At 34.5% G+C, this 27,525-nt stretch overlaps 1 protein-coding gene and 1 long non-coding RNA gene across 4 annotated transcripts; one reads left to right on the top strand and one right to left on the bottom strand.

Moving 5' to 3' along the window:
* Positions 1-548: 548 nt before the first annotated feature.
* Positions 549-27,525, top strand: LOC149678521 (semaphorin-5A-like). 2 transcript variants are annotated; one of them, XM_089836452.1, is made up of 20 exons: positions 549-1,215; positions 20,232-20,504; positions 20,653-20,752; positions 21,690-21,798; positions 21,870-21,968; positions 22,033-22,246; positions 22,507-22,595; positions 22,686-22,885; positions 23,037-23,178; positions 23,391-23,503; positions 23,583-23,784; positions 23,865-23,941; positions 24,017-24,153; positions 24,251-24,418; positions 24,537-24,710; positions 24,781-25,155; positions 25,320-25,502; positions 25,639-25,806; positions 26,161-26,313; positions 26,775-27,525. In XM_089836452.1, exons 2-20 carry the CDS (start codon positions 20,405-20,407, stop codon positions 27,089-27,091), a joined length of 3,120 nt encoding a protein of 1,039 aa, XP_089692578.1. In that variant the 5' UTR covers positions 549-1,215; positions 20,232-20,404; the 3' UTR covers positions 27,092-27,525. The 2 variants fall into 2 exon arrangements, with proteins under 2 accessions (XP_089692578.1, XP_089692579.1); XM_089836453.1 differs by lacking the exon at positions 25,639-25,806 and having other exon boundaries at positions 552-1,215.
* Positions 14,650-17,143, bottom strand: LOC149678522 (uncharacterized). 2 transcript variants are annotated; one of them, XR_016366087.1, is made up of 4 exons: positions 17,064-17,143; positions 16,857-16,976; positions 16,316-16,570; positions 14,650-16,257 (listed from the first exon to the last, which is right to left on the bottom strand). It is a non-coding gene; the product is annotated as an uncharacterized LOC149678522 (long non-coding RNA). The 2 variants fall into 2 exon arrangements; XR_016366086.1 differs by having other exon boundaries at positions 14,650-16,570.

Below are 27,525 nucleotides of genomic sequence, written 5' to 3'. Positions count from 1 at the left end.
CTATTATATACCCGTAACAATTTAGCTTTATGAATAACCCCTAATTAAGCATTGAAATATGAATGCATAAATAGTTTTCATACTAGGAGGCCTGGCTTTTGACTCCACCAGTCTCGTCTCGCGAAGCCTGGGCTCCTTGTGTTAATCGTATGAATAGACAGCTTTCAGATGGGATAGTAGTACGTCACAACCTCCCAAGTCTTACCGCTGTTCTGGTAGCCATATTGGGTGGTTTCAGCATCATTCCTGCTTTAAACCCACCAATATGGCTGCATAAATTATGTCCTCCTCCAACTGAAAGCTCTCTATTCTCCTAATCTTAAAACTATGTATTAGTTCCCGGTCCGAAAAGTCCAATAAGACTTAGAACTATTTGAAATTAGAAAACCTGCTTATCTAAAACCCTTGATAATATCTGGGAGAGAGATATATATGTAGGAGCTCTTTCCCTATTGGCGGCCCGGATGCCGCGGGGCAAAAAGTTCACGACGGTGCCGTATAATTTTCCCCCTCCAAAGTAAAAATTCAACTTCTCAAGACGAGGCCATATTGACGTCGACAACGCTGCTAAAGAAACATTCAAGTTTCTTCGTTCGTTTTCCGTGGAAAGGTTTTTGGCGGACTCTAGCCGCGCGTTTTAAACTAAAATACTCTCTCTCGTTTCTGGTACTTGGTACTGAGGCCTAACAATTCTGTACCGTCCTCCGTCTCCGTATTGTTCTCGAAAGCGTACGTCCGGCTAAGCACGGATAGATAATGTACCGTAAAGGGAACTACATCCTTCTGAAGGTCGAACCAACCAGAAGCTAGCAGTTATTACTTTAGTAGTGTATTGAGCCCGCGGGGTACGCTCTGTACGCCGCCTCGCCAAGTGGACTGTGCCCTACGCACACGTGTTGACTGTGGTTCAATTCAATCCCCCCCTGACGGCGTCCCGGGAAAGTTGTTGGACGGACTTCAACCTTCAGTCTGGTGATCATCTTTTGCCTTCGTGAACGCCGATAACAGAGTTTCTTAGCAGACGTCGAACGATTTTCCGTGAATTTCAAGCAGGAGACTGAACGTTTTAACGTTTTTTTATAAAAGAAAACTGCTGTGCTTGGATTTTGTTGGAATATATGGGTGCGCGTCATGAACTCTGGGATTTTCTCGAGTTAACGATGTAACGAGGATTAATAATTCTTATTTTATCTGGAACGTTTCTTACTATATCTGGTAAGTTGTTGGGGTTTTTGGTAACGTTGAACTAGGTTCTTAAGAAAACAGTAATTCTTTATAAGAGGCTTGGTTGTGTAGCTGAAGTGGTGGTGTTTTGTGGGTTTACGTTTTTCTTGTTGAAGTTTATAGGTAGAACAGGTTTTGAAGCGTTGCATTGCATCTTTCTTGGAACCAGAGGTGGTTGGTGGTTGGTATAGTCGAGGGAGTTGACTTAACTAAAATAGTGCAAAATAAATAATTATAAAGTTGAAAAACAATTCAGAAAGAGATATATTAAAGTGTTGTTAATTATTAAGTAGAACAGTTCTAAATTACGTAAATAAAGTTTAAATATGATAATTAAACTTACCCAAAGTTATTTTTTTAATTATAATTATTATTTATAAGGGTTTTTTAACATAAATTGTAGCGATGAATTAGGCCTACCGATTTGTAATTAATCGTATTTTACCGATGAATTACAAAACTGTAATTAAAATTTTAAGTTACCATAAAAAATAGACAAACCGGTAACTTAATTAATTTTCCCGAAAATTTTAAACAGTAATTAACCCATACGAATTTAAAAATTACGGTAATTTATCGCCTAAACACACCTATATAGTGTTTGAGCAACGTGGAAGGAGCGACCTTAATCACGCCAAACCTACAATTATATAGTCTCTTAGCAGCTTAGAAGGACCCAAAACAAGTTTTCTTCAAGAAACACTTTAGTGTGCGTCTTGTAACTAAATATGTTGTGATAACGTGTTTATCACCTATAATTAAACACACCTATATAGTGTTTGAGCAGCGTGGTAGGAACGACTTTAATCACGATGAACCTTCAAATATATAGTCTCTTAGCAGCTTAGAAGGACCAAAAACAAGCTTTCTACAAGAAACACTTAATTACGCGTCTTGAAACTAAATATGTTGTGAAAACGTGTTTATGTTTTTCATTACGATCACGTGCAATCAGCGCGTTTGTCAAACGCAATATCTGTATTTAACATCGCGAATACATGAAGAGAGCTTGCGATAAACATTAAGGCATGCTTTTAAGGAAGTAGACGGATTGACGTGGCAAAAAAATTAATCTTTATTGAAAACAAAATAAACAAATACTAGGCCTACATCGCGCTTATATGATAGAACTTTATCTTAGTATAAAAACAAGTACCTTTTATATTATACAAAACTATACCTGTATTTCCTCGACGACTTAAATGTGATGTGTTTTCGCAAGGTTTTAGGTTTTAATGATAGAGAGGAAAAAATGTGTTTTTGTATGTACAAAGGTATCTCGTGAACACGTGAAATTTTAGTAAAAAAATAATAATACAAAAATTCTATAACATTAAGAAAGAACTTTCCGAGGGGCTGTTCACTCAGTGAGGAAAAAGCGTGTTTTGTACGAAGGTATCTCGTGAACACGTGAAAATTTTAGTAAAATAATAATACAAAAATTTTACAACTTTTTAAGTAAGAAATTTCACTCAGTGTAATCGGTTGTACCTTTGACTGTACTAAATTGATTACGCGTCATCTTTATAAGCTCTGCCCTTGACAGTGCTAAAATTATTACACGTATTCTGTAATTGGTGTACACTGAATGTGAAAGTGATTAGCCCTTCGTAAATTTCATAACTGATAGTGAGATAATTTCGGAATAATGATATTAATTTAAAACTACTATTGGGCTTCCCTGAATTTCTTCTTTTAATGGCATAAATTCATACCTACAGTTTTACGGAACTGGGAACAGGGAACAGGGAAGTTGCCTATCTATTAAATTTAATAAACTTTGGAACCGCCCCTTGGAAATATCTACATGATGTTATTGATTAAGAAACAAAAGTATTTTGTTTAAACTTTCAAATTCAGTTTATTAAATCGGAGGTTAATAATAATAAAGCTAAAATGTTACAAATCTAGAATACATGGTTTTCAGACTAGCATACCATTTACACCAGAAGGCCAGGCTACTCGGTACTAACTCCACTTTGTCTGCCAAGTAGCCTGACCTCCAGGTGTAAATTGTGTCAATCCTCCTAGTCTGAAAACAGTGTACAAGACGTTAATGGTTCTAAGTTAATTGTGCAACGCAACCAAAACACTTCTTAACAACCTTCCCCTGGTGTTACTGATATGAACCATGCAGTTTGGTCAAATTCGGATATTAAGGAATTCTGATTGCACATAAAAACAAACAATCTCCATTTTCTCAGTTGCTAGTATGAGGACAAGTGTTGCCTGCCACTCATTGCAAGTGCAATTCAACCACTATCTACAACATACTGAGAAAATCTTGTGGAATTTAGTTCGATTCAGTTCCAAACCTGCATAAGATGCTCTTGCAAAATACTACCAACCAGGAATGAAGCGCGGTTAAAATTAAGAAAACGGTTTGAGGAAATTTGAAATTTCTCTAGCCTCTTTTGCACACAATACTAAATTAATTTCATGTTTTAATTAAATAAATCCATACTTAAAATACGTATAGTTTAAAAATTAACTAGTATTTCAATAAGTTTCAACTCCAATTTTAATTAACGATTAAAAAAATTACAAATATTTAGAAAGCAAAAATCCAGGTGTTAATAGACATCTTTAGTTAAACTAAGGCGTCGAGAAAATCCTTTTAAATATATTTAACTCCATATATATACAGGCGGGTTTTTTAAACTTAAGAATCTTTAATAAAAACAACCAGCCTCTAGAATTTCTTCACATTCCGAAAATTGAGACGACTGAACGTCGAGCGTAGGTCGAGATTTGAACTCCCAAAAAAAAAAAAAGAATTGTAACTCAACTTAATTGTTTGTTTTTTGAGTACACGTACTATACATTTTATACAGTTATTTTTTTATTAGATTAAAAATTGTATCTAAATATAATCTAAATCGATATACTTATATATACAGGGTCGTTTGTTTAGTACATACAATTTTGGCCTCTCTAGATTTCAGCAATTAAATTCTGGTTTTCTTTTTCTATATAACTTACAAAATCTTGTCTGGAGAAAAATATTCTTTCCACAAGGCGTTTTGGCTTTAGCTTTTCTAGTCGAGCGTAGGTTCGACATGGCGACGTTATTTTTTTTTTTTTTCAAGAATCCTAAAATGGCGTCGCGCCCTGCTTCGTGCCGTGTGGGTCGCCTTTAGAGTTTAGAGTTTGGACCCCATATGTATATATATAAATGTTTTTATAAAGTTCACGTGCAAGTATAGAGAAGATATTATATTTCAAATTTCTGATCTGTTTTGGACCCCGTAATGAATTGTTATAAATTTTGGAAATCACGAAATCTGATTTTTCGATACTTATTTGCAGCTAGTAGAGAAGATATTTGAAAATGTCTGATCTGTTTTGGACACCGTAATGAATTGTTTTGAATCTGATTTTCTATATCTGATTGAACTTGTTTGCAGCAAGTAGAGAAGATGTTTGAAAATGTCTGATCTGTTTTGGACACCGTAATGAATTGTTTTGAATCTGATTTTCTATATCTGATTGAACTTGTTTGCAGCAAGTAGAGAAGATGTTTGAAAATGTCTGATCTGTTTTGGACACCGTAATGAATTGTTTTGAATCTGATTTTCTATATCTGATTGAACTTGTTTGCAGCAAGTAGAGAAGATGTTTGAAAATGTCTGATCTGTTTTGGACACCGTAATGAATTGTTTTGAATCTGATTTTCTATATCTGATTGAACTTGTTTGCAGCAAGTAGAGAAGATGTTTGAAAATGTCTGATCTGTTTTGGACACCGTAATGAATTGTTTTGAATCTGATTTTCTATATCTGATTGAACTTGTTTGCAACAAGAAGAGAAGATATTTGAAAATGTCTGATCTGTTTTGGACACCGTAATGAATTGTTTTGAATCTGATTTTCTATATCTGATTGAACTTGTTTGCAGCAAGTAGAGTAGAGAAGATGTTTGAAAATGTCTGATCTGTTTTGGACACCGTAATGAATTGTTTTGAATCTGATTTTTCGGTATCGGATTGAACTTATTTGCAGCTGATTTTCAACTGGTTACAAGGGGCAAGTCAGTTAGCTTAATCGGTGTACACGACTGTACCTTTGACCGTGCTTAAAAGATTAAGCGTAAGCCTGCCTTTGACAATGCTAAAATGGTTGTCTGTAATCTGTAGTCGGTGTGCAGGAACTCTATGAGTGGTTAGCCCCTCGACTTGTTATGTCAGAACTATTAGAAAAGTACAAAGTTTATTATTATTTTTTTTTTCATTTTGAGTCTAATATAACTGTAGACAGAGTATAAATTTTCAAATTACGGGGGCTTTAACAAATGAAAGTGTAATATGTCACGTGATTAGTGTAACCAATAAGAAAAGCTTTCTCCAATTGGTCAGAGGGTTCTTTTAAATTATGAACGAAATTTAAGAAAACTATTTTAATTCATCAAAATTAATGTTTATAAATCTTCTAATAAATAAAATCCATATTAAAATGGTGCGATTTATAATTTCACCTTTCGGTTTGTTATTTCATAAGCTATTTTGAAACACTGACTAATATGCATAAAAAAACATTAAACTGAAGTACAACGGTGGATTTAACACCTTTTCTTTTATCAAGTGTGAATAATGCTCAAAAATAGAAATTGCAAGCTGCTCTGACAGTAACCGTTACAATCGTGTACTTAACAAGTTGACGTGGCCGTTGGAAACGCTATAGATTACGATAACTTAATAATATCTACACACTTTTAATGCATCTCAGGTTTGGAACTGAATGATCTGAATCGAACAGAACTACGAGCCTTTCAGTCTGTGGTAGATAACGGTTGAATTGCAGTCACTAAACGACTGGCAACACGTGTCTCCGTACTCACAAACGTATAGATTAAAATATAGTTCCTTGTAGATTAGATAAGGTTATAGAAAGGTTAGTTAAATTTATGACGTCAATAACTAGGCTTTGTTCGCTCTGAATACTACATACAGGGTAATTCTGATAAGTATAGCATTAAATAAGGGAGATGTTCTTTGGGCGAGTTTGAGTCGAAAATGTTCTTTGAGATTTTTGCCGTCCCGGTCACTGTTTTCGAGTTATGATTTGAATAGTGTGTTTTAGGGATGACCCTTTAAATCTAATTAAGAATCTTAAACACAATGCTAATTTAACAAAGGGGTCATCGTTAAAACACTTCAATCATAACTCGAGAACTGTGGCCCGGACGGCAAAATGTCATAGAAATTTTCGACTCAAAATTGCGCCCTTGGGCCTTTCAAAAACACCCTGTATATCATGGTACCTAGTTTAATTGGTTTCACTAGCCATGGTTACGCATCAAAATAAAACACGGGGAATACCTGGTGGCAAGCAATATCAGCTAAATTTGACTTTGAAATTGTGGTTCGTGGACCCCCTGGACTTTATCATCACTGGTGGCTTAGCGATCTGAAAGACGTATAGTACATTGCATATGTACTTTACACAGTCTCCTCTAACAACGTGGGGGCATAGTGGGGGCGATATGGTAGTCTTTTAACTTACCAGTTCCAGCGGCGGTACTTCAACCTTGGGGGAAACGACTTGAGGTCTTTTTTCCATCTTCAGACCTTCTCTCCCCCACCCGTCATATGGGCCTCTTTTTTTTTCTCTATGAAATCTTAAGAGTTCTCGTCCAAGGAACAGAACTCGAGCTAAGATTCTTTCTAAACTTCTCAGTATTACAGTTTCTGCACTGTTATAAGACCTGAATACAAAAATAAATTAAATAGAATGAATTTATTTATTTATAAAGAAGATATTTAAATGTTATGCATGGCAAGGCTTTCATATTTACTGGAATAATTATACATGTATAAACTGAAGAAATTTATTGTCTGTTTTGCATAATAATACCATGAATTAAGTCATATATCAATGAAGAACTATGTAGTAATTTTCAAAGACTTGACAATGTCGTCGCCGTAGTTTCTATACTACATCTTTAAAGACCGACTTCCAGTGAACTGAAAACCGAGCATCGAGCGACTATGCCGATTTTCGAATCCCCGCTGTGGTAAAAGTTGGAAGGGTTCTAGCTAACTGAAAGCCGTGTAATTTGGTTCTATAGAACTGAGGATACACAATAAAGAATTTGCTTCAGAAGAAAGGAAAAAATTCAGGAGGAAATTTTTTAAATAATATTATTCATCTTCAGTTCGCTAAAACCACATAGCACGGCTTTCAGTTAGTTGCAACCCTTCCAACTATGGCCCCAGCGGGGATTCGAGTCTCCCTATTGTTAAGCTCCATGCTCGGTTTTTAGTGGGCTAGAGCCCTCTTCCTGGAAGTCGGCCTTAAACTAACTACTGAATAAAGGAATACTTTAGGATAGGATTTTTCTTTCATAATTGAAAGAGGGTATAAAATAATGAATATATCAATTAGAACCATGTTTCTATGTACAATATTAATGAAGCTACGAGCAATTAAGTTTCCGTAATGGACCCTACACGTTAGGCTTTCCCGCGAAGCACTGGGGAGTACCCCTATTGGTCGACTAGTACCACCTGACGGATTCTTCCAATAGGGATAGTGCCTAAAGTGTAGAGTCCACTACGGAAACTTAATTCCATGTATTTCCTTCAATATTGTAGATAGAAACATGGTTCCAATTGATATATTCATTATTTAATTATAAGCTCCTTATATTGATAAATAAAAATTGATAGGCTGAGTTCTGATTAGTATGTTTAAAGGATGACCCCTTAATTAAATTAGCATTGTATTTCAGTTTCTTAATTAAATAAATCCGTAAAACACTCCAGCTGTAACTTGTAAATAACAAAGCACATTTTACACCCAAAATGGCCTTCAGAACCCACTATATTTTGGCCCATACCATAATTTTTGGAACACTATAAACCATATAGTCTTTAGTAGAGGTTTGGTTTCGCTTAATAGACCAATCATGCGTGTCTTTGCACAAAACTAGATAATATAAATTATCTATAAATAGTTTGGAAATTGAAAACATCTTTACATTTAACTTTGGAAACCTAAGCCTGTTGATTTTGTACAAAAATCATGAGAACTTCATTGTAGGCCTACAAGTTGAATTTCCTCGACCATCTGGCTCGTTTCTACGAGGGTTGCAATATCTCTCATTGAACAGATACGTTGACCAATATGTGGTTTAAAAGCTCAGCAAAACGATCAATCATCGAATGCGTTATTAAATAGTATAACTACTTATTAAGATTTTGAAGATAATATTCAATATTTTATTTCATAAACTAGATTGTTGGGAAGCATGCAAGTGCGTGGAAACGTTTGATGTGTCTACTTTGATTTTTACTACGTAATTATTCTGTGATTTTTTTTTCGAAAAATTATTCACAGAGTTCATATAAATAATGAAAACGGGAGGGGTCTGAAAAAATCAGGAAAATTGATTTAGAGTATTTTTTTGGAAAGTCATGATTGTGTTGAAATATCAGGGAATTATTAAGGGAAAATCATGATTATGTTGAAATATCAGGGGAATTATTATGGGAAAATCGTAGTTATTTGGAAATATCAGGGTAATTATTATTGGAAAATCGTAGTTATTTGGAAATATCAGGGTAATTATTATTGGAAAATCGTAGTTATTTGGAAATATCAGGGTAATTATTATTGGAAAATCGTAGTTATTTGGAAATATCAGGGTAATTATTATTGGAAAATCGTAGTTATTTGGAAATATCAGGGTAATTATTATTGGAAAATCGTAGTTATTTGGAAATATCAGGGTAATTATTATTGGAAAATCGTAGTTATTTGGAAATATCAGGGTAATTATTATTGGAAAATCGTAGTTATTTGGAAATATCAGGGTAATTATTATTGGAAAATCGTAGTTATTTGGAAATATCAGAGTAATTATTATTGGAAAATCGTAGTTATTTGGAAATATCAGGGTAATTATTATTGGAAAATCGTAGTTATTTGGAAATATCAGGGGAATTATTATGGGAAAATCGTAGTTATTTGGACATATCAGGGGAATTATTATGGGAAAATCATAATTATGTTGAAATATCAGGAGAATTATTATGGGAAAATCATAATTATGTTGAAATATCAGGAGAATTATTATGGGAAAATCATAATTATGTTGAAATATCAGGGAAATTATTATGGGAAAATCATTATGTTGAAATGTCAGGGGAATTATTATGGGAAAATCATTATGTTGAAATGTCAGGGGAATTATAAGAGAAACTCATAGTTACTTTCAAATCATTTAATTATGTTGAAATATTGGGAAATTATTATGGAAATGAAACATCAGGGGAATTATTAGGAAAAATTATAATTATGTTGAATTATTTTGGTAAAATTCAAAAAACTTTAGCAGAATTCATAACTGAATTTGTAGTACGGAAAAATGGATATAATGGTACATTTCTTGAGCACTTGAAGTCTGTTGAGAGCTCTGCTATTTTCGATTATAAAGATTTGACCTTCAACGTAAAATGATACTCCTTGAAAGTGCTATTTAAAACCTAGTGAATTTATTTTTTTTTCTTTTAAAAATTTTGAATGAACTTTGTATGCAAATTTGAAATTGACCGTTATTTGCAACACGACCCATTATAGATAAAAATCAAAATATGTTTAGCATAATGCAAGAATATTTCGTTGAAAGTAAAAAAAAATTATTTTGTTAATCTTTATCAAAAACAATGTTGCTGAATTTATGCTTTCAATTTAGTGGAAAAATACATTAAACAACTTAATTGAATGTAATTGAAACTATTTTGAAACTAAATTATACGTTTTACTTCGTCTTTAACTTCTCGGAAACAATTTTTAGATAAGTGTTAGCGATAAAGTTAAGCCTTGGCAACTTGGAAAGGCACGAGTATTATTTCAAGTGTTTTGAAAACTAAATTCTAATCTTCGCACTTTGATACTGTCCCGAAACATACTTTCGAAGCTCGATCGTTTCACCAAACTAATTAAAACCAAGGAATTGAAACTTTGCTCATGTTCTTAACGAATATTTGGATTACCTCTCATCTGCTGTGATTATTCGCGATTAAATGGCCTCAAATCTAATCGAAAACAAAAAGCAATGAGCAAATTCGTTACTAGAATGAAAATATTAAAATTGCAAAAATTGCTGTGCAATTGAAATTCTAAAAGGATAGCAGCGATAAGGTGAATAAATTTTGGCCCGTTTTTATATTTCTAAAGACAATGAATGTTTATTTTCAGTTTTAGATTGATATAAAATTACTGAGCACCATGCAATAACAAATCTTTCACATAGTTTTATTATTATATATTATTTATAACACTTATTTATTTTATAAGAGAAATGTTATCTATAACACTTTATTTTTTAGAAGAGCAATTTTATATATAACACGTTATTTATTTTTGAAGAGCAATTTTATATATAACACGTTATTTATTTTAGAAGAGCAATGTTAGGTTATTTAAGAATCTATATGATATAAAATCAGAGCTACATTTTCTCGCCTTTTAGCACAGACTTTAGCACGCCAGTAATGTTTATATAGCAATTAAACCTTCACAACTTTGAGTGGGTTTGTTTCTATTCCTTACACTATAGTTTCCCTTAAAGAGAGGGTGAAACGGATAGTGAAGTGATTTTTATAGTGATTATTCTGCTAATTCTAAGACCAATATGCATAGTGAAACATCCAGAAAATACTTTCAAATTATTTTAAATTTCGAATTAATAGGTTTATAACCACACGCAGATAAAAATTGCGAGCGATGTGACAATCGTGGCTGGAGATATAGATTAGAGCGTGCCACATATTTTGATAACGAGAATTCTCGGCGTTACACGATAGATCGGAGGGGTGCTTTCATCCTCACTTTAAAAACAGTACATTATCTTGAGAACGACAACGGCTCAAATTTCAAAAATTTGAGATCGTCGGGTCACATATATTTTTATTTTATTTTTTTTAGTTGTGATACCATTTTACTTGCTTAACTAAATAATCAGGTTACGCAAGGCGTTAAAGGGTACTTACACGAGCAAAAATAAAATATTTATATGGCAAATATATATATTTGGGAACATTATACGATGAAATGACCTAATTCAATTAATTTTGTTATTGGAAAATAAGATATTGAAAATAAAAAAGGTTAGGCCTAATATAAGTGGAGCTATAGAAGCCTAGGGATTTCGCCTTCCGTCTGGAATTGAAGTTAATACATTTACGTTACTAGGTAGTCTCAGTTATTTAGGTGCATTATTATTTGAACTGCTCTGTAAGAATTTCAAACTTGTAGCTTTGAAAATTTGAAGAATTTCGTAAATCACGTGACGACTTAAATCGACATTCAATACTTATTTCGGAGATAGACAGAGCTATTCTCAAAATCCACATAGGGAAGTAGAAATTCATCATTGTAATTTGAATCAAATTATACCGTTGTGAATCATTTCCATTAGAATTCGACACCAATGTGATGTCATCATCCAGTCGAAACGACAGGCTGGGCGCCCGTTAGTTTACAAAATATTATTCGATTTTCCAATTAAAAGTTAGTTTGACAAAACTATCATATTTTCAAGTAGTTAAAACTACCCTAATCGTTAAGTCAATATTAAATACTACAATTCTTTAAATAATATTATGTTTATAATAACATGCAACAACTTCAACGTTTTTCAGTTTTTTTGCAGCCCAATGTCACCTTCTGCCATAATAATTGTACATACGTTGACAAAACGTATGCAACAACTAAAGAATACAACGTTTTACTGTTGTTTTGCAGCCCAATATCATCTTCTGCAATTTAGTTTCCGAAATATATTAGTTGGTTTGTCAGAAACTTATTAATTTCATTAAAATCTCTCGTTTTGAACTATTGAAAACTATCAAAGTACTGCACTCGAAATTAAACTCTACAACTCCTTTAAAAAGGCGTACGTAACAAGAACTACAACCACGTTTTAGGGTAGTTTTGCAGCCCGGTGTCATCCTAAGTTCATGATATATCAAGAAGAACCGGTTTCACCTAAACCCAGTATACTTTTCACTGTATTATTGTCAACACTTCGGGACTTGCGCGTGTTACGAGAAAAGGAATGAGATAAGTAATTATTGCGTAACGACGAAGGTGTTAGAGCGAAGCTAATATCTTTCGAACAAAAATGAAAAGAAACAAAAGTTGCGGAGCGTTACGCACGTATGATTCCGTTATATTATTCCAGGCATCGCGTCATCATAATAGCAACCCCATTACATCATGTACTGTACTATAGCGTAACAGTAGATCTCTTTTAATAAATTCCATCACGCAATCGTATGCAAATCTTAAGCTTTTAAATCAGATAAATTATTAAGGAAAATGAGGGAAATTTATGTACGTGAATTCCGTTAAGATTTCTAATATTTTAGATTTTATAAATGCTGCAAAAAGATTTATGAGAAGTATTCTTTGAATCTTTAGCTTTGGATGTTTTACATAAATTCTGTCCGAGCTGGTATTGCGCTTCTCTTTCGTACGATGATTCGTTGCAAGTTGCAATAGCATTTTTTGCAGTAGAGGTCTCTTGTCGAGCTGATACAATAAGTTCATAAGATGTATTCTATAAGTTTGTCACTGGTTACAAACTGGAGCTTGTCATGAAGTGACGTAGGTGATTCTAGTAGTAAAGGTTCACCGGGTGAGGCGCTGTCAAAGGCTTAGTAATGCACACTGGAAGATGTAAGTCCAGCAAAATTAACAAAGTTTGCCATATTGACATCTTCCATTGCTAAGATAAATGGATTATGGAGGGATGATTTTAATCAACGAAGCTAACCATTTTTGGACATGAGTCCAAATTATCTTGGACCATAACTAGTAAAAGTTGCCGTAAAAAAAACATATTAGTGCATTGGATAAAATGGACGTTGTGCTTGATAAATTTAGAACATATAGTCTAAGCCAACTTTCTTTAGTTATTGTTTACCTACATTCTGTAATCTGTTTCTAATTCTGAATCTTAGCTCTAACTTTAATTTCTAGTCATGCTTATAGGGGGCCTTTTTAATAATTATTAGCGATCTCCCACGTAACTCAGCTGGAGTTCAATTCAAGATGTTAAAAACTGAGGAGGAAGTGAAGTAGGAGATAAATTGAGAAATTACACAAGGAATCAATTAAGATATTAAGATGTATATACAACGCTTAGCAAATTATATTGCATGAAATCAGTAGCGGTCAATCAACTGTTTGAAAGAAAAGTCTATTTGACAGTTCTCAAAGCTTAAAGAATTTCACATCGCCAAGTGTTAGACGTAATTTACATTTTGCTAAACCCTTTTAATATTTCATTGGAATGGTTTGATTAGTGATAAACATCATGTGGAAGGTTTGAAGCAATGCGAAAGAAAACTAACAATATCACGTTACCGAACTAATGCAAGTTTTATGTTACCAGCACAGTCTGTGCCAGTTTGTTGCAACTTAACCGCTCTTCGTCAAATTAGCGAAATAAAAATATGTCTCTAGTTGAAAGAGAAGACGGGTTGGTTACTTTCTAGACATCACAGGGGATGTAAACTCAATAAAAAAAAATTGATAATGATGGATAGACAGTGATTATATTCATGCTGTCATAAGTTCATAAGATATGTTCAATAAGTTTTTCACTGGTTACAAACTGGAGCTTGTTATGAAGTGACGTAGGTTAAACGTCATAGATTCTCGTAAAGCGACGCCTGGTGAGGCGCTGTCAAAGGCTTAGGTTCATAATTGTACACAGTGAATGCACCTGACGTAGGTTAAACGTCATAGATTCTCGTAAAGCGACGTCTGGTGAGGCGCTGTCAAAGGCTTAGGTTCATAATTGTACACAGTGAATGCACCTAACGTAGGTTAACGTCATGGATTCTCGTAAAGCGACGTCTGGTGAGGCGCTGTCAAAGGCTTAGGTTCATAATTGTACACAGTGAATGCACCTGACGTAGGTTAAACGTCATAGATTCTCCTAAAGCGACGTCTGGTGAGGCGCTGGCAAAGGCTTAGGTTCAGAATGATACACAGTGAATCCACCTACATCTCCTATTCCTCGTACTCCTTGGGTTTTAAACCAAGGAGTGGCGCAATGCTTTTGTAAATTGGTACGCGCTCCGATGGTGCAGCCTGAGGGGTAAGTAAGGACGTGTGAGATTCTTTGCGTTGGTTTCCTGTGTGGTAAACTGCGTTTATATCCCGCCTCCTAAAGTCAAGAAACAAAGACAAGAAATTTTCGTCGACTACTAAACCTCAAACACGTTGCTAAAATTACTACTAATTATATTATTTTTTTTCTCTTTCTTTAAGCATAACTGAAAGGGTATTATTATTTATGTTATTATAATCCCTTAGCTTTTGTTAATGGAACAACAAATCACTAGTTTCATTGCATATTTATACACAGGGGTGTGCTAATAGTAATACAGGTTTTTGACTTCGGCTCGAATACGATTTCAATAGTAGTTTTTAATAGAAAGCCGATTAAAATGACAAAGTTCACTTAATACTTGAAATGTTTACAAAATATTTTCAGAATGAACTATTTCCTTTGAAATAATTTATTAATTCATTAATCTTTGTGTTTTTTCACGAATTTTAATAGAAACACGATTAAATTCACAAATAATTATTTTTTAAATTCAAAATATTTTCAGAATAAATTATTTCTTATCAAGTAATTTATTATTCTTATTATCTCTAACGTTTTTTACACGAATTTTAATAAAAAAAACTGATAAAAGTTACTAAGTTAACTTAATAAGCAAAAAAATTTGAAATACAAAATAATTTCAGAATAAATCATTTCTTATCAAATATTTTATTAATTTGTGAATTTTTTTCACGAATTTTAATAATAACCAGATTAAAATGACTCAAAACAATTTGAAATACAAAATATTTTCAGAATAAATTATTTATTATCAAATATTTTATTAATTCGTGAATCTTTTATTTTTTTCTGAAGTCAATATTTGAATTTACTTCAAATAATTAAATGAAGTTTTTTTTTCTATTATTAGAACATTGGAGAAATAGCCGGTTTCTAATATTTCAAATTCGATACCCTGGTTTCGTTAATCGATTCGAAACAGGCAGATTATTATAATCGTGTTCTTCTCAGCTAAGACTGTATCGTCAAACGCAAGCTGGACTAAATATTTATATTTATATTTATTGTTTTTCATTGTTTGTTTATTAAACAATTGTTAATTTAACACCTGGTACACGCACTATATTGCAAAAATTATCATACATATTTAACATCAAGACAAATTTTATGCAAATTTAAACACGTCTAGTTACTGTAATTAAAATGATAATCGAAGCCAATAAACTGATTATTTATCAGTACCTCGTCGTTAACGCATGAATATGCAGGGTGTTTCCGATAATTCTTCCATAAATTAAGGGTTATGTTCTTTGAGCGATTTTGAGTCTAAAACTTTCTTTGGACGATTTTGAGTTTTAAACGTTCTTTGGACGATTTTGAGTTTAAAACGTTCTTTGGACGATTTTGAGTTTAAAACGTTCTTTGGACGATTTTGAGTTTAAAACGTTCTTTGGGCGGTTTTGAGTTTAAAACGTTCTTTGGGCGATTTTGAGTCTAAAATCTTCTTCGGGCGATTTTGACTCCAAAACGTTCTTTGGGCGATTTTGAGTCTAAAATCTTCTTCGGGCGATTTTGACTCCAAAACGTTCTTTGGGCGATTTTGAGTCTAAAATCTTCTTCGGGTGATTTTGACTCCAAAACATTCTTTGGGCGATTTTGAGTCCAAAACGTTCTTTGGGCGAATTTGAGTCCAAAATGTTCTATGACATTTTGCCGTTTCAAGTTGAGATTGGAGTATTTTACGTATGATCCCTTACATTTATTTGAGAAACTGAAAAGACAGTGATTTGTAATATAATTAAGGGGAAATCCATAAAACACTCAAATCATAACTAGAAAACAGTGTCCCTTGGCCCAAAATATCATCTCATAGATGTCACATTTTCGACTCAAAATCGAGTAAAGAACATCCCCTTAATTTTTACCAGACTTATCAGCAACACCCTGTATACACATAGACACGGTTAAAGCGGGCCTAATTTATACGCAAAGCGTTGCATACATTAAGTTTACTTGTTGTAATTTTACGTGGATTTAAACCTTGGCTGTCGTCTTAAGAACATTAATGTGCTTATGATACATAGCGTGCAGTAAAGACTCTTTTCTTCTTTCCTTTTTCCCCCTTCTTTGTCGATTTCAAGGCATTTGCTTTAAAGAACCTCGTGTTTATTCTCGGGTTATTTTTTTCTTCTAATCCGTATAAAATTACTAGTCTGGCCGGTATAAGTGTAGAAAGCTTGATAAACCCGTTTCGTTCCTAAAAGGAAAACTAATATTACCTTCTATGTCTTCCTTCTTCGCTAAAGGCGAATTCACACGTTAGTGCAATGATCTTAGAAATAAATATTTAATGTTTTCGTATAGGCCTAGGCACTGAAATCGACTAATTTGGTTGGTAACGTATCTATAAAAGTAAAAGCGAATGTCTTGAAACAGACATTCATTGCGAATGTTGTAGGGATATGATGTACACTGTTCCAATAATTGTTATTATCCGCTTATGATTAAAGTAAAAGGCCTTACTGACTGATTTACTGACTTACTGTTTCATCAACACCCAGACTAAACTGATTTTCACATGAAGCTGATATTTTGCTGAAACGTTTCACTTGAAAGGAAAGTCAAGTGGTTTTATCGATTCTTCTACTAATCATAAGACCAATCTGTACAGTGAAACATTTAAGAAATACCTCAGAATGATTTAAAATTCAAATTAGTATGAGATTTGATCGATAATTTAAAATTACCACCTCCGACCAATCGCGTAACGCCCTGCCTTCTTGTTAACAGAATGTTTTTATTTGGCAGATTGGCACGCTCTATATCTCGCGCCACGATTGCCACATCGCGCGTGATTTTTATCAAATCTCGTGCCAAATCTGATTTGACATTGAGCCTGCCTTGGGAATTTTGTTAACAAGAAGGCGATTGGTCGGGGGTACTTCCTTAAAATTACCCATGAAATTTCAAACTAATTGTAATTTTTAATTCATTCGGTATTACTTCTTGGATGTTTCACTATGCAGATAGGTCTTATAACTAATAAAATAATCAATTAAAAAATCATTTGATTTACCTTTTCACCATCCCTTTAAAGGGTAATTAAAAAACCCGTACAATTGCCAGTGTTAATTAGGATTAGGTTTTTATATTCTACAAATTAAAAATTAGAATTATTTCTCGTATGGATAAATGTGAATTCCCTTGAATGTTTGTTAGGAAACCAATAATACGTTTATGGATATAAAAGCGTTTTGTCGCGGTGTTCATTGTGGTATTTGCCCTGTGGTGGAAATATCTCAAAATATACCAAACAAGGGGTCGCATGCCTCTCTTAAAATAATATTCAGGTAATAATAATAGCCTGTGATTACTATAAATACTCTCATACAAATAATTATTTGTGCAGCATTCTTTAGCTTATGCGATAACTTTCCTCTTAAGAACAAAGAACAGCTTGGCAGACAGACAGACAGACATTAAGATCTTTTATAAGAGCTTCGTGATTTCTCTGACAGCTTAAAAAAACTGGATAACCAGAAAATTGTTGATACGACTTGGGGTGACCGCTGAACAGCTCCATTGGCATATCGCGAGCAAGAAAGAAAACAGATATGGGAGTTTTGAAGAACATTTATTAGAGACTAGTAGCAAAGGCACTCGGCGTTGCAGTTCAGGGCATTTTTGTTTGGTATAATGCCGCCATTTTTAAAGATGACGGTAAATCGAGCCAAAAATACATAGAGGCCGTCTATAGGGTATAGGGAACCAGTGTTCTAAGTATTACCATAGCGTAATCGGTTGAAATTCACGAACTTTATTACATAAAGAAGTTTATTTTTGTTTCATTTCTGGCCGCCATATTTCAAGATGGCGTCAAATTGGAAAAATCGTTCTTAGTGCGTGCCTACTACTTAAGAGTAACGTCCCTTTTCAGCTGTTTATGTAAAACGGTTTGGACTGGGCGTTGATTATCAGCTGGTCAATCAGGTCTTTGACTTATAGAGATATGGAGTAAGTCACCCCTTAAAATCGTGGGACGTGAACGCGAACGTTTAGACCTATTACCCCGATTGCACGAACTTCGAGCCTCATCGAAGAAAATAGAAAGCAAGGTTTAACTCGACCAAAACATTACTTCGGACGCTTTGAAGGAAATTGTAGAAAACATTCGACCCGGGGCCTTGACATAAGGCTAATCGTCTCACGTACGGTTTCCATGTGTTAAAGTTATAGACAATTCCATTTATTACATGCAGTGAATTCGTCACACAGGTGGGAGGCTATTCCTTCTCGCCCAAGAGGCAACTCCAGTCGGAGACTGAGGTCACCACACGCGAGACGCTATAGCTAATTCGCACTGCCTCTAGCGGTGATCCTTGGCATGAGGCCACGTGTTTGCTTCTCTGTTAGAACTAATGAAATGGTCTATTGTACAACGAATGATTTACTTACGAAGTTTTAACACGAACGTGTCAGACTAATTCTTTTAGAGGTGGTTGAAAAACTTGAAATAATTTTTGGATGCAACTACCCCTTTAATTCTCCACAATATTCTGTATTTTATCAAGGCTGATTTACCAAAGTATTGAAATTTCTATGGTATATAGAAAATGAGGCCCCCGATCTCTTTCCTTCTCGCATTTGTGAAGCGAGTTAAGATTAAAGTAAGCCATAGAAATAACCCTCGGAAATAACTTGGGTATAATTTCTTATATCTAATTTCTTTACGGCCATTCAAGTGTTGTCTTACACGAACAAACACGCAAAGCTGGGAGTGTCATGGGAAGTGCAACCAAATTTGATATGGGAGAGGTCCTACATAGTCTAACACCTTAATCCTTCAATGAAGATACAAAGGAACTGTCATAAAACTATGTATTCGCTATTCTCATTTTCACCTCGAAAAGACATTTTTTCGAAGGTTTTTGATTACCAACTAGTATTTTTTTTTCTTGGAATATTTTTAAAACTTTTACTAAAACCGTGAAACATCTCATACGGTCACTCGAAAGTATACTTTATTTAGTACTGTTAGCAAGCCAGGCGTTGTCTGTCAGAACATCTACTTGTATGGACTTGCTTTACTGCTAAGGGCTATCTTTAGCAGTATTGTGTTGCAGCTACAATAGATGTAATTGTTTGAGTCTGAAGCCATTTCCTAAATGATTATAAGAAGAGATTATAAATAAATTTGATGTTTATCACCTAATTACCACATTTTAAGACTATGGTCAACACATAAGAATAGAAATTGGCTTTAGTTACATCGAAAGTTCATAAGATATGTTTAATAAGTTTGTAACGGGTTACTGAGAACTTTTCATGAAGTGAAACGTCATAGATTCTCGTAAAGTGACGCCTGGTGAAGGCTTAGTACAGACTAAATAGGAAGATGGACGGCAAAACCGCGTCTAGTTAAAGGGCTCCACCAGAGCCTTGCGGGGTCTCTATCCTTACACGTGCAAACGGCAGACCGCCATTTACCTCTTCCAAAGCTACCGTGCACGCAAGCCGCCGGTGGAGCCCTTTAATTCTAGCGTCGTTCTCGAACTATAGCTCTCAGTAAGTCTCTAGCATTACGAAGTGTCATATTTTTGGAACATATCTTATAAACTTATGGTTGCATTAACAGGAAAGTCGGGGCAGTGATACCACGTACGTTTTCACCCACTAAAGTAACTTCTTCTATCACTTTAACGACACCTTCAAAATCCACAGTTAATTAGTTAAAAAGTACTTCGCATTTCGAAATTTTATCATCAGATTTTGGGCGGTAATTTTTTTTGTCGCATGTCGTCTCAAATTTATACACGCCTAATTCAACATATTTTACGAATTCGCCCTTGCTATAAAAAACGCGGCAGACGTTTTACATATTTATTAACGTTCCTAATGAATTTACGTTTTATTTGCAGGGTAGTGACATGGATTATTCATGACAGACCCAGTAGGTGAAACTTTCGCTTCATCGAGCATTTACCATCGGCGTTTCTCCATTGAAAATCAATGATTCTAACTCGAAGTACATACACAACCTGTAAATCAAATGTTCATATCGTATGATTAAAAGTTGGCCCAGTTTCTTGATATGGCGAGGCTCAAAAGATGGTGTACAGTCTTTCTCGTATGTTTCTTAACTTCGCTCAAATCTGGTTTCACTTCTGATTTCAGATACGTACAAGGAACTGGTAAGTCTAGTTAATCAAAATTCTATTCGCTCTAGGCTAGGGTGCCCAAACTGACAATATATAATTTCTTAATTATCGCGGCATCTATATATCAACCCCTTTTTCGGAGCAAATTATAATATAGTAATTTCACTATTTACGTTTTTAGATTTGACAGACTCACTGGAGAGATTTAGTCAACAGGGAGTTGCTAGATTTAGCGAGCTCGTGTTTGATATCCCGCATTACCAACTAATAGCCGGAGCCAGGTAATTTATTTATTTTAGCAGACACGAATATTTAGAACGTAGAAATTTTTCTCTCCCTGCAGCAAAAATATAAAGTATTAGCTAAGCTACTCTGTGTTGTCGTTGCTTTTTTAAGGAACTAAGAAATGTTTCCTGTCTGTGTTAACACTAACAGCTAAATACTCTTTTTTCCGCACTCGCGTGAAATGCCTGAATATTAATTAAGAAACTACCCATTTTTTACAAATTTCAAGTTCAACTAACTTATGCTTAATTAGGTTTTTTTCATATAAATCTATAATGTTAGGGTGTAGAATTTAACATTTGTAACAGGATTAATAGCTAGGGTTTCGTAATTTCAAATATGAACAACTCAAACAATCTATTTCTAAAAGTGCCTCCTATTGTGTTACCATAAGTTTATAAGACTTGTTCCATAAGTATCACACTACTAGAACTTACTGAGAGCTAGTTCGAGAACGACGCGTGAATTGACTACACTCGGTTTTTGCAGTCCATCTTACTATTTAGTCTGTACTAAGCCTTTACGAGAATCTATGACGTTTCACTTACGACACTTCAAGCTCTAAGTAACCAGTGACAAATTTATCGAACATATGAACTTATGGTGTTACTGATATTATCATTGAAGTATGGTCACATTCGTTAACTAAATGCTACTGTGTGTGAATAACAAACATTAAATATTCTTAAGTATATATAAAATATAAGCTTCACAGGCAGTATTTATCTCCCCGTCTTTATTGTTTAGATTAAGTGCACTTTGAAATTTTTAACAATTTACACACAATTACATGAAAATCGACAAGAATCAATATTAAATTATAACCAATCAAAAAACCATCCTTATACATTAAAGTCGGTATGAGGTCTTATCTAAGAGAGCTATCGCTCTCCTAGAATATACTATAACCAATGTAAATTATCTGTTATTTAGGGATTACCTTTTTCGACTGAGTTTAGAAGGACTTCGCAAATTGGAAGAAGCTCATTGGCCAGCTCCATCAAACACAGTTCAAACTTGTAGACAAAAAGGTCAAACAGAGGTAACTTACTTTCCTGACAAAAATTAGTGAAATTGGTTATACCGAAGTTAACAATTTAAAACAATCTTCAGGCTGACTGTCGAAATTTCGTAAAGGTTCTTCTACTTCACAACAGCAAAGTATTTACATGTGGTACAAATGCATTTGCCCCCGAATGTTCTTGGAGAGAAGTAAGCAATCTGAATTGAAAAATATATGTTCTTAGAATTTGTTATAATACATTGAAAACCATAGGTCAATGCCATCAATACAATTACTGAAAGTTTCAAAGGGGCCACTATGTGCCCTTACAGTCCACATTACAATAGCACTTCCCTTATAACTGTGAATGGAGACTACTATATCGCTTCCCCTCTAGCATTTACTGAGAGTAACCACGCCATTTACAGAACAACAGAAAGAGGGGCTAATCTTAGTACTGTTCAATATGATCATAAATGGCTAAGCGGTAAGAACAGTCTATTGAAAAGCAACAAATGTCTTTCAAGTAACGAAAGCGTTTTCTGTATACAGTATAATAATATATGCTTTTCATACGTGTCAGCTTGCAGGGGCTTAACAGGAGTTAATGAATCTTTCAAACAACTTGATTTTATTAGCTTTAGATAGTCCCATTTTGAGGACATGAGGATTACAGAAAACGCTTTGGTGTTTTGTGGCCAGTTGTAATGTCACATAATATAATAATGTATGGTTCAATTTGTAAAGGTCCTGATTTTATTGGATCCTTTGAAATCGATAACTTCGCATACTTCTTTTTTCGGGAATCTGCAGTAGAGTACTTGAACTGTGGCAAGGTAAGCATTTGTGCTTTAAATTGGTTCTCACATAAGTGATATACAACAATCTTCTATGATTTCAAATAAATGTTCTATTCAAAATTACAGGTTGTATACTCTAGAGTTGGCAGAGTTTGTAAGAACGATAAAGGAGGACAGTACATCCTGAAAGATAACTGGACAACGTTTCTCAAAGCTAGACTGAACTGCTCTCTACCAGGAGACTATCCATTTTACTACAATGAAATTCAAAGTGTTTACTATTTGGAACAGGAACAAATGGTTTACGCAACCTTCAACACACCGAAGTAAGTTTTTCATGTTTATGCAATTGTGTACATTCTTACAACCAAAACGGCAAAACATGATCTTGATAGATAAATAGTGGAGAGCTATAATAATTTTTTTCAAATAGAATTCAAAATGCATATTTCTAAGTGTGTTTGGTTTTTTTTTCAGGAACAGTATTTATGGCGCAGCAATATGCGCTTTCAATATGTCATCAATAGCACGATCATTTGAAGGTGCATTTAAGTATCAAGACGGCCCGAAAGCTAACTGGGAAAGAAAAGTATCTAGTGAAGCATCGAAACATTTTCAAGTATGTGTATTCTGTTTTTGTTGTTGTTAAAGTTAATGAACTATTACCCCAGTAATATCTAATATCTAATAACTAATACTAATATGCAAGACATTTTGTTCTGAAAAGAGGGGTTCAATATCTTAGTTTAGATCCAGTTGCATTTTAGAAAATTCTGTATGTACTTGTGTATGAACATGACTTTGATCACTTTCATTTGCTTTCATCCATAGTGTGAAACTCCCAACGACCCGGAGAAAGAACTTGAGGCAAAAAAGTATCAACTTATGGATGAGCCAGTACAGCCCGCTTATCAACAACCTGTCTACACCACAGAGTTGGAAAGGTGAAAACCAATTCTTACTTGAAAAATATGAACATGGACAATTTCTCAATCCATTCTAACAAATTCGGCGTTTTAATAGGCTAAGTCATATTGTGGTTGACGTCGTACAAACAAAATATGAAGACGGTGTGCACGTTATATTTATCGCCACCATTGAAGGAACATTAAGAAAAATGGTAGTATTACCGAAAACATGGAAAACGTGCTTAGTTGAAGAAATTGAAATTTTGAATAAAAATTCTTCAGTGACCATACACACCATGAAGCTTTCGAAAGATATTGTAAGTTAATAAACCATTATCTTTATCTAATTAAATTAAATTCAATTTGGTTAATGGTATTTTTTTTCTTTCACATTTAGAGCTCTGTGTATTTGGGCACTGACAATGAAATTATAAAGATATCAGTTCAGAGATGCAATCGTTTCAAGTCTAAAGCGTAGGTTCATTCAGTAGAATTTCGTTTATAGTTTGAAATCATAAAATGGTTAATTTCGGTTCTTTGAAATTAAAGAGCGTGTTTGAACGCTATGGATCCTTACTGCGGTTGGAACGAGAACCAATTGGCTTGCACAACTGCACCTCATAGAAATCCGAGATTCTCCGGATGGAAACAAGATTTACTTGAATGTCCCAGAGTAAATGTTAAAAGTACGTATTACCATTAACTGTTAGAAACTTCAATGGAAGAATCTGCTATAATTTAAGCAAACTAATTTTATGCGAATTGTAATAATAATTATAATAGCTGACGGCAATTGGAGTCCGTGGACAAAGTGGAGAGACTGTAGTCAAGCTGGCATAGACAAAGTGGGAGAAAAGTGTTTATGTCATACTCGTACGTGTACAAATCCGTCACCGTCCAATGGTGGAAAACCTTGCTTGGGCGTTGATTTAGAAGTCACAAATTGCACAAGTGAGTAAAATACCGTATATGACAATCATGAAGAGTGTTTTAGAATTTGATATTCGAAATAGATTGATGTTAGTGTATTAGTATTTAAGAGCAATTCTCATTATTATCGTCTTTATAGGAAATGGACAATGGACTGAATGGTCCGCATTTTCGGCTTGTTCAGCATCTTGTGGAATGGCAGTTAAGACGAGACGAAGAGTGTGTGGGAATCCATCACCAGCTTTTGGAGGCAGAGTCTGCATTGGTCCAGAAAGAGACGAAATCTACTGCACATCCAACCCACCGTGTCCATGTAAGTTTCTTTGCAAACTGGTTTTTGCTTATCAAGCTATAGACACTCAAAGGGGGGGCGTTATTTTTAGCAAACAATCTGGCTCCTATTAATGGTCAATGGTCAGAGTGGACAACGTGGGATGACTGCAGCGTAGAATGTGGTGGTGGAATGCAGACTAGAAAGAGAAAATGCAATAGTCCCGCACCAGCTAATGGTGGGCTAGAATGCTTTGGGTGTAATTACGAATACAGACAATGCAACACTCATAAATGCCCCGAAATTCGTCGAACATCTCCATGGACTCCTTGGCTAAGGGCCAACACTACCAAAGATGGACACTTTGAACAGAGATTCAGATTTACTTGTAAAGTCAATGTACCTGATCAATCTATGGCCAAAATTGGCCCACCGAAAAAAGAAGAGCGGTTTTGCTTAGAAGGACAACAAAACTGCTTAGATGCTGGTAAGTCGCTACAACTTTCAATTTGCCTTCTGTTAAAATTAGTATTTTAGGATGGTAGTTATGACGTAAGGATACCTCAGTTCTTATTATTTATAATAGTTTGAAGCAGTCACAAATAAGAAGATTATGTCTATAGAAAGTAATTTCTTGAAATTTTTTTTCAGCATTTGTTAGTATTGATGGCGAATGGTCAGAATGGAACGCGTGGTCAAAATGCACAGTAGCTTGCGGCGGAGGAACACAGTTCCGCGAACGAGCTTGCGATAATCCTAGACCAACTGGTAATGGAGCTGATTGCCAGGGAGAACTGAAACAAGAGCAGGAGTGCAACCTGCATACGTGCCAAGGTGAATTGTCTTAGCTATATTTTATCACAAGCTTAAATATTGGGGCATTAATATAGCGTAGTAAATCGCACTGGTGTGCGAGTTCACAATTTCTGTTTGTTAATGTACTCAAAGCAAATTTTAATGGGTACTATAGGCTATTGGTCTTGCTGGACCGAAATGAGCTCTTGCTCAGTTACTTGTGGTGGTGGTGGTACTCGATTTCGTGTTCGAAAATGTCTGGTAGATGATTACGCTTTGGCTTTAGGAGGGTGCGTGGGTCCAGAGAAGCAGGAAGTGGCTTGTGATATGCCACCATGCCGCTGTAAGTCGAGAAACGAAGTAATTATGAGTTTTCCCCGAATGAGTTTGTCATCAATACGTCTAACCAGAGATTTCCGCACTTGGCATGACACTGAGTGAAAATCACGAAGTGATAAAATTCTTCACAATACATTGAAATGACCCTCTAACAATTACTACCTTCCTCGCGCATGCGGTTACGAACTTACACAGTTTATTCACCGATAATATTATTGATTCACAAATCTGCGAATAATGCATTCAAAATACCGATCCCTCACTAAATGGGATCTTGACCCTTGAAAATGTTAATCTTAATTCATGTATTACTAAGAAGCTAACGTTCTTGGTTTTATAACCATTTTTTCTTCGTTAGCAATTGATGGTTGGGAAGAGTGGTCTGTCTGGTCCCTTTGTGACAGCCAAAAAGAACAGCACCGTAAAAGAAAGTGCGTTTTAGGTGAACCCACATCTAGTCAGTGCCAAGGACCCTTAAAAGAAACGAGACTTTGCATCAGGGAACAAATATGTAAGTAAACCATATTCACGAATTCACCATATTCACTGCTTCTCTCTGTCCAACCGACACTGCTTGATAGACTGTATAATTACACGTAATTAAATTATTTGGTTAATGCAAAAGTAATCTCACAAATTTCCCTTCATTAGAAATAATTGTTAACTAGTTCGAGAAACCAAATTGAAATATAGATATTGAGGATGTTCAGAACGACAAAATTTTGAGTGTATTTTTGTCAGGGCTTCACTCGCCCTACATTAATGAATTTCAAAGGTCAACCATTCAAATTTCGAAGAACACGTGTCGGTGTAAATATAGGTTTTAAAGCAAAATTTAAAAAAGTGTTAAAGAGGACCTATTCATGAATTTATTTGTTTCTGGACTTAATTCAATGCGTAATCCCTCAAATTGTCTGATGATATTCTCTACCCTTCTACAAGAAAATGTTAAAACTTTGTATTTTGTTTCAGCTGCAGCTGAAAGTGTTGCGGCGACTGACGACGGAATTCACGTAGCCCATGTCATATCAGCCTTCTTTTGCGGCATCATTCTCGCGTTCCTTTTGATGATTCCCGCAGTTTATTTTTACTTAAAAAAGAAAGGTCGACAAAATATAAACCGCTTAGCGGAGCTAAGACCATCCAAGCAAAATCACTACGTTAATGACGATTGGAAGAATAACTTTAACGCGGCTAATGATCCTACAAAAATTCCGTTAAGAGACTCGGCGACAATAAAGAGAAACGGATTTTTTAGAGCTCAATTAGACTCTGACAACAATTTTTAAAAACTGTTCGAAGGCAATTAACTTGAATCATATTGATTCAGTCTTTGTAATAAATATACCAAGAAGACTTTCTTCGTCACCACGTTTTGGTGACACGATGCGAATTTAATTTAGCATATACTTGTTTCAAATTGACTGAACAAATCGTGTATTGTGTCGTTTTTTTATATTTTATACAAATGCTTCTAAAATCTGTGAATAAGTGCCAAAAGTGTAAATAGTTATTTTTAAAATACAATTTATGTTCATTCGCGCGAATTATTGCTATTTACAAAAGTGCCTGTTATTCAGAAACGATTTTTAGTTTTAACTTTACTCGTTTACATGACAATGAAATTGTGATCGCAAATTTTAGTAACCAACAACAAAGTTTAAAATATGTAAAAAATTATATTTTTTGAAATATATTGAATAAAATTGCCAAATTATACGAA

This window comes from Phalangium opilio, unplaced genomic scaffold, assembly GCF_054372755.1.
Source record: "Phalangium opilio isolate 3A_F unplaced genomic scaffold, DU_Popi_V2 ptg000042l_1, whole genome shotgun sequence".
Taxonomy (NCBI): domain Eukaryota; kingdom Metazoa; phylum Arthropoda; class Arachnida; order Opiliones; family Phalangiidae; genus Phalangium; species Phalangium opilio.
Note: the sequence above shows the minus strand (reverse complement) of the source record. Positions and strands in the feature narration are given on the sequence as shown.

Bases quoted from the DNA above. Each gene is read 5' to 3' on its own strand.
- LOC149678521 (XM_089836452.1), top strand. From the start codon at position 20,405: ATGGCGAGGCTCAAAAGATGGTGTACAGTCTTTCTCGTATGTTTCTTA. The intron at 22,596-22,685 runs GTAAGCATTTGT...TCAAAATTACAG, and splicing joins AGTACTTGAACTGTGGCAAG to GTTGTATACTCTAGAGTTGG. The intron at 22,886-23,036 runs GTAAGTTTTTCA...TTTTTTTTTCAG, and splicing joins GCAACCTTCAACACACCGAA to GAACAGTATTTATGGCGCAG.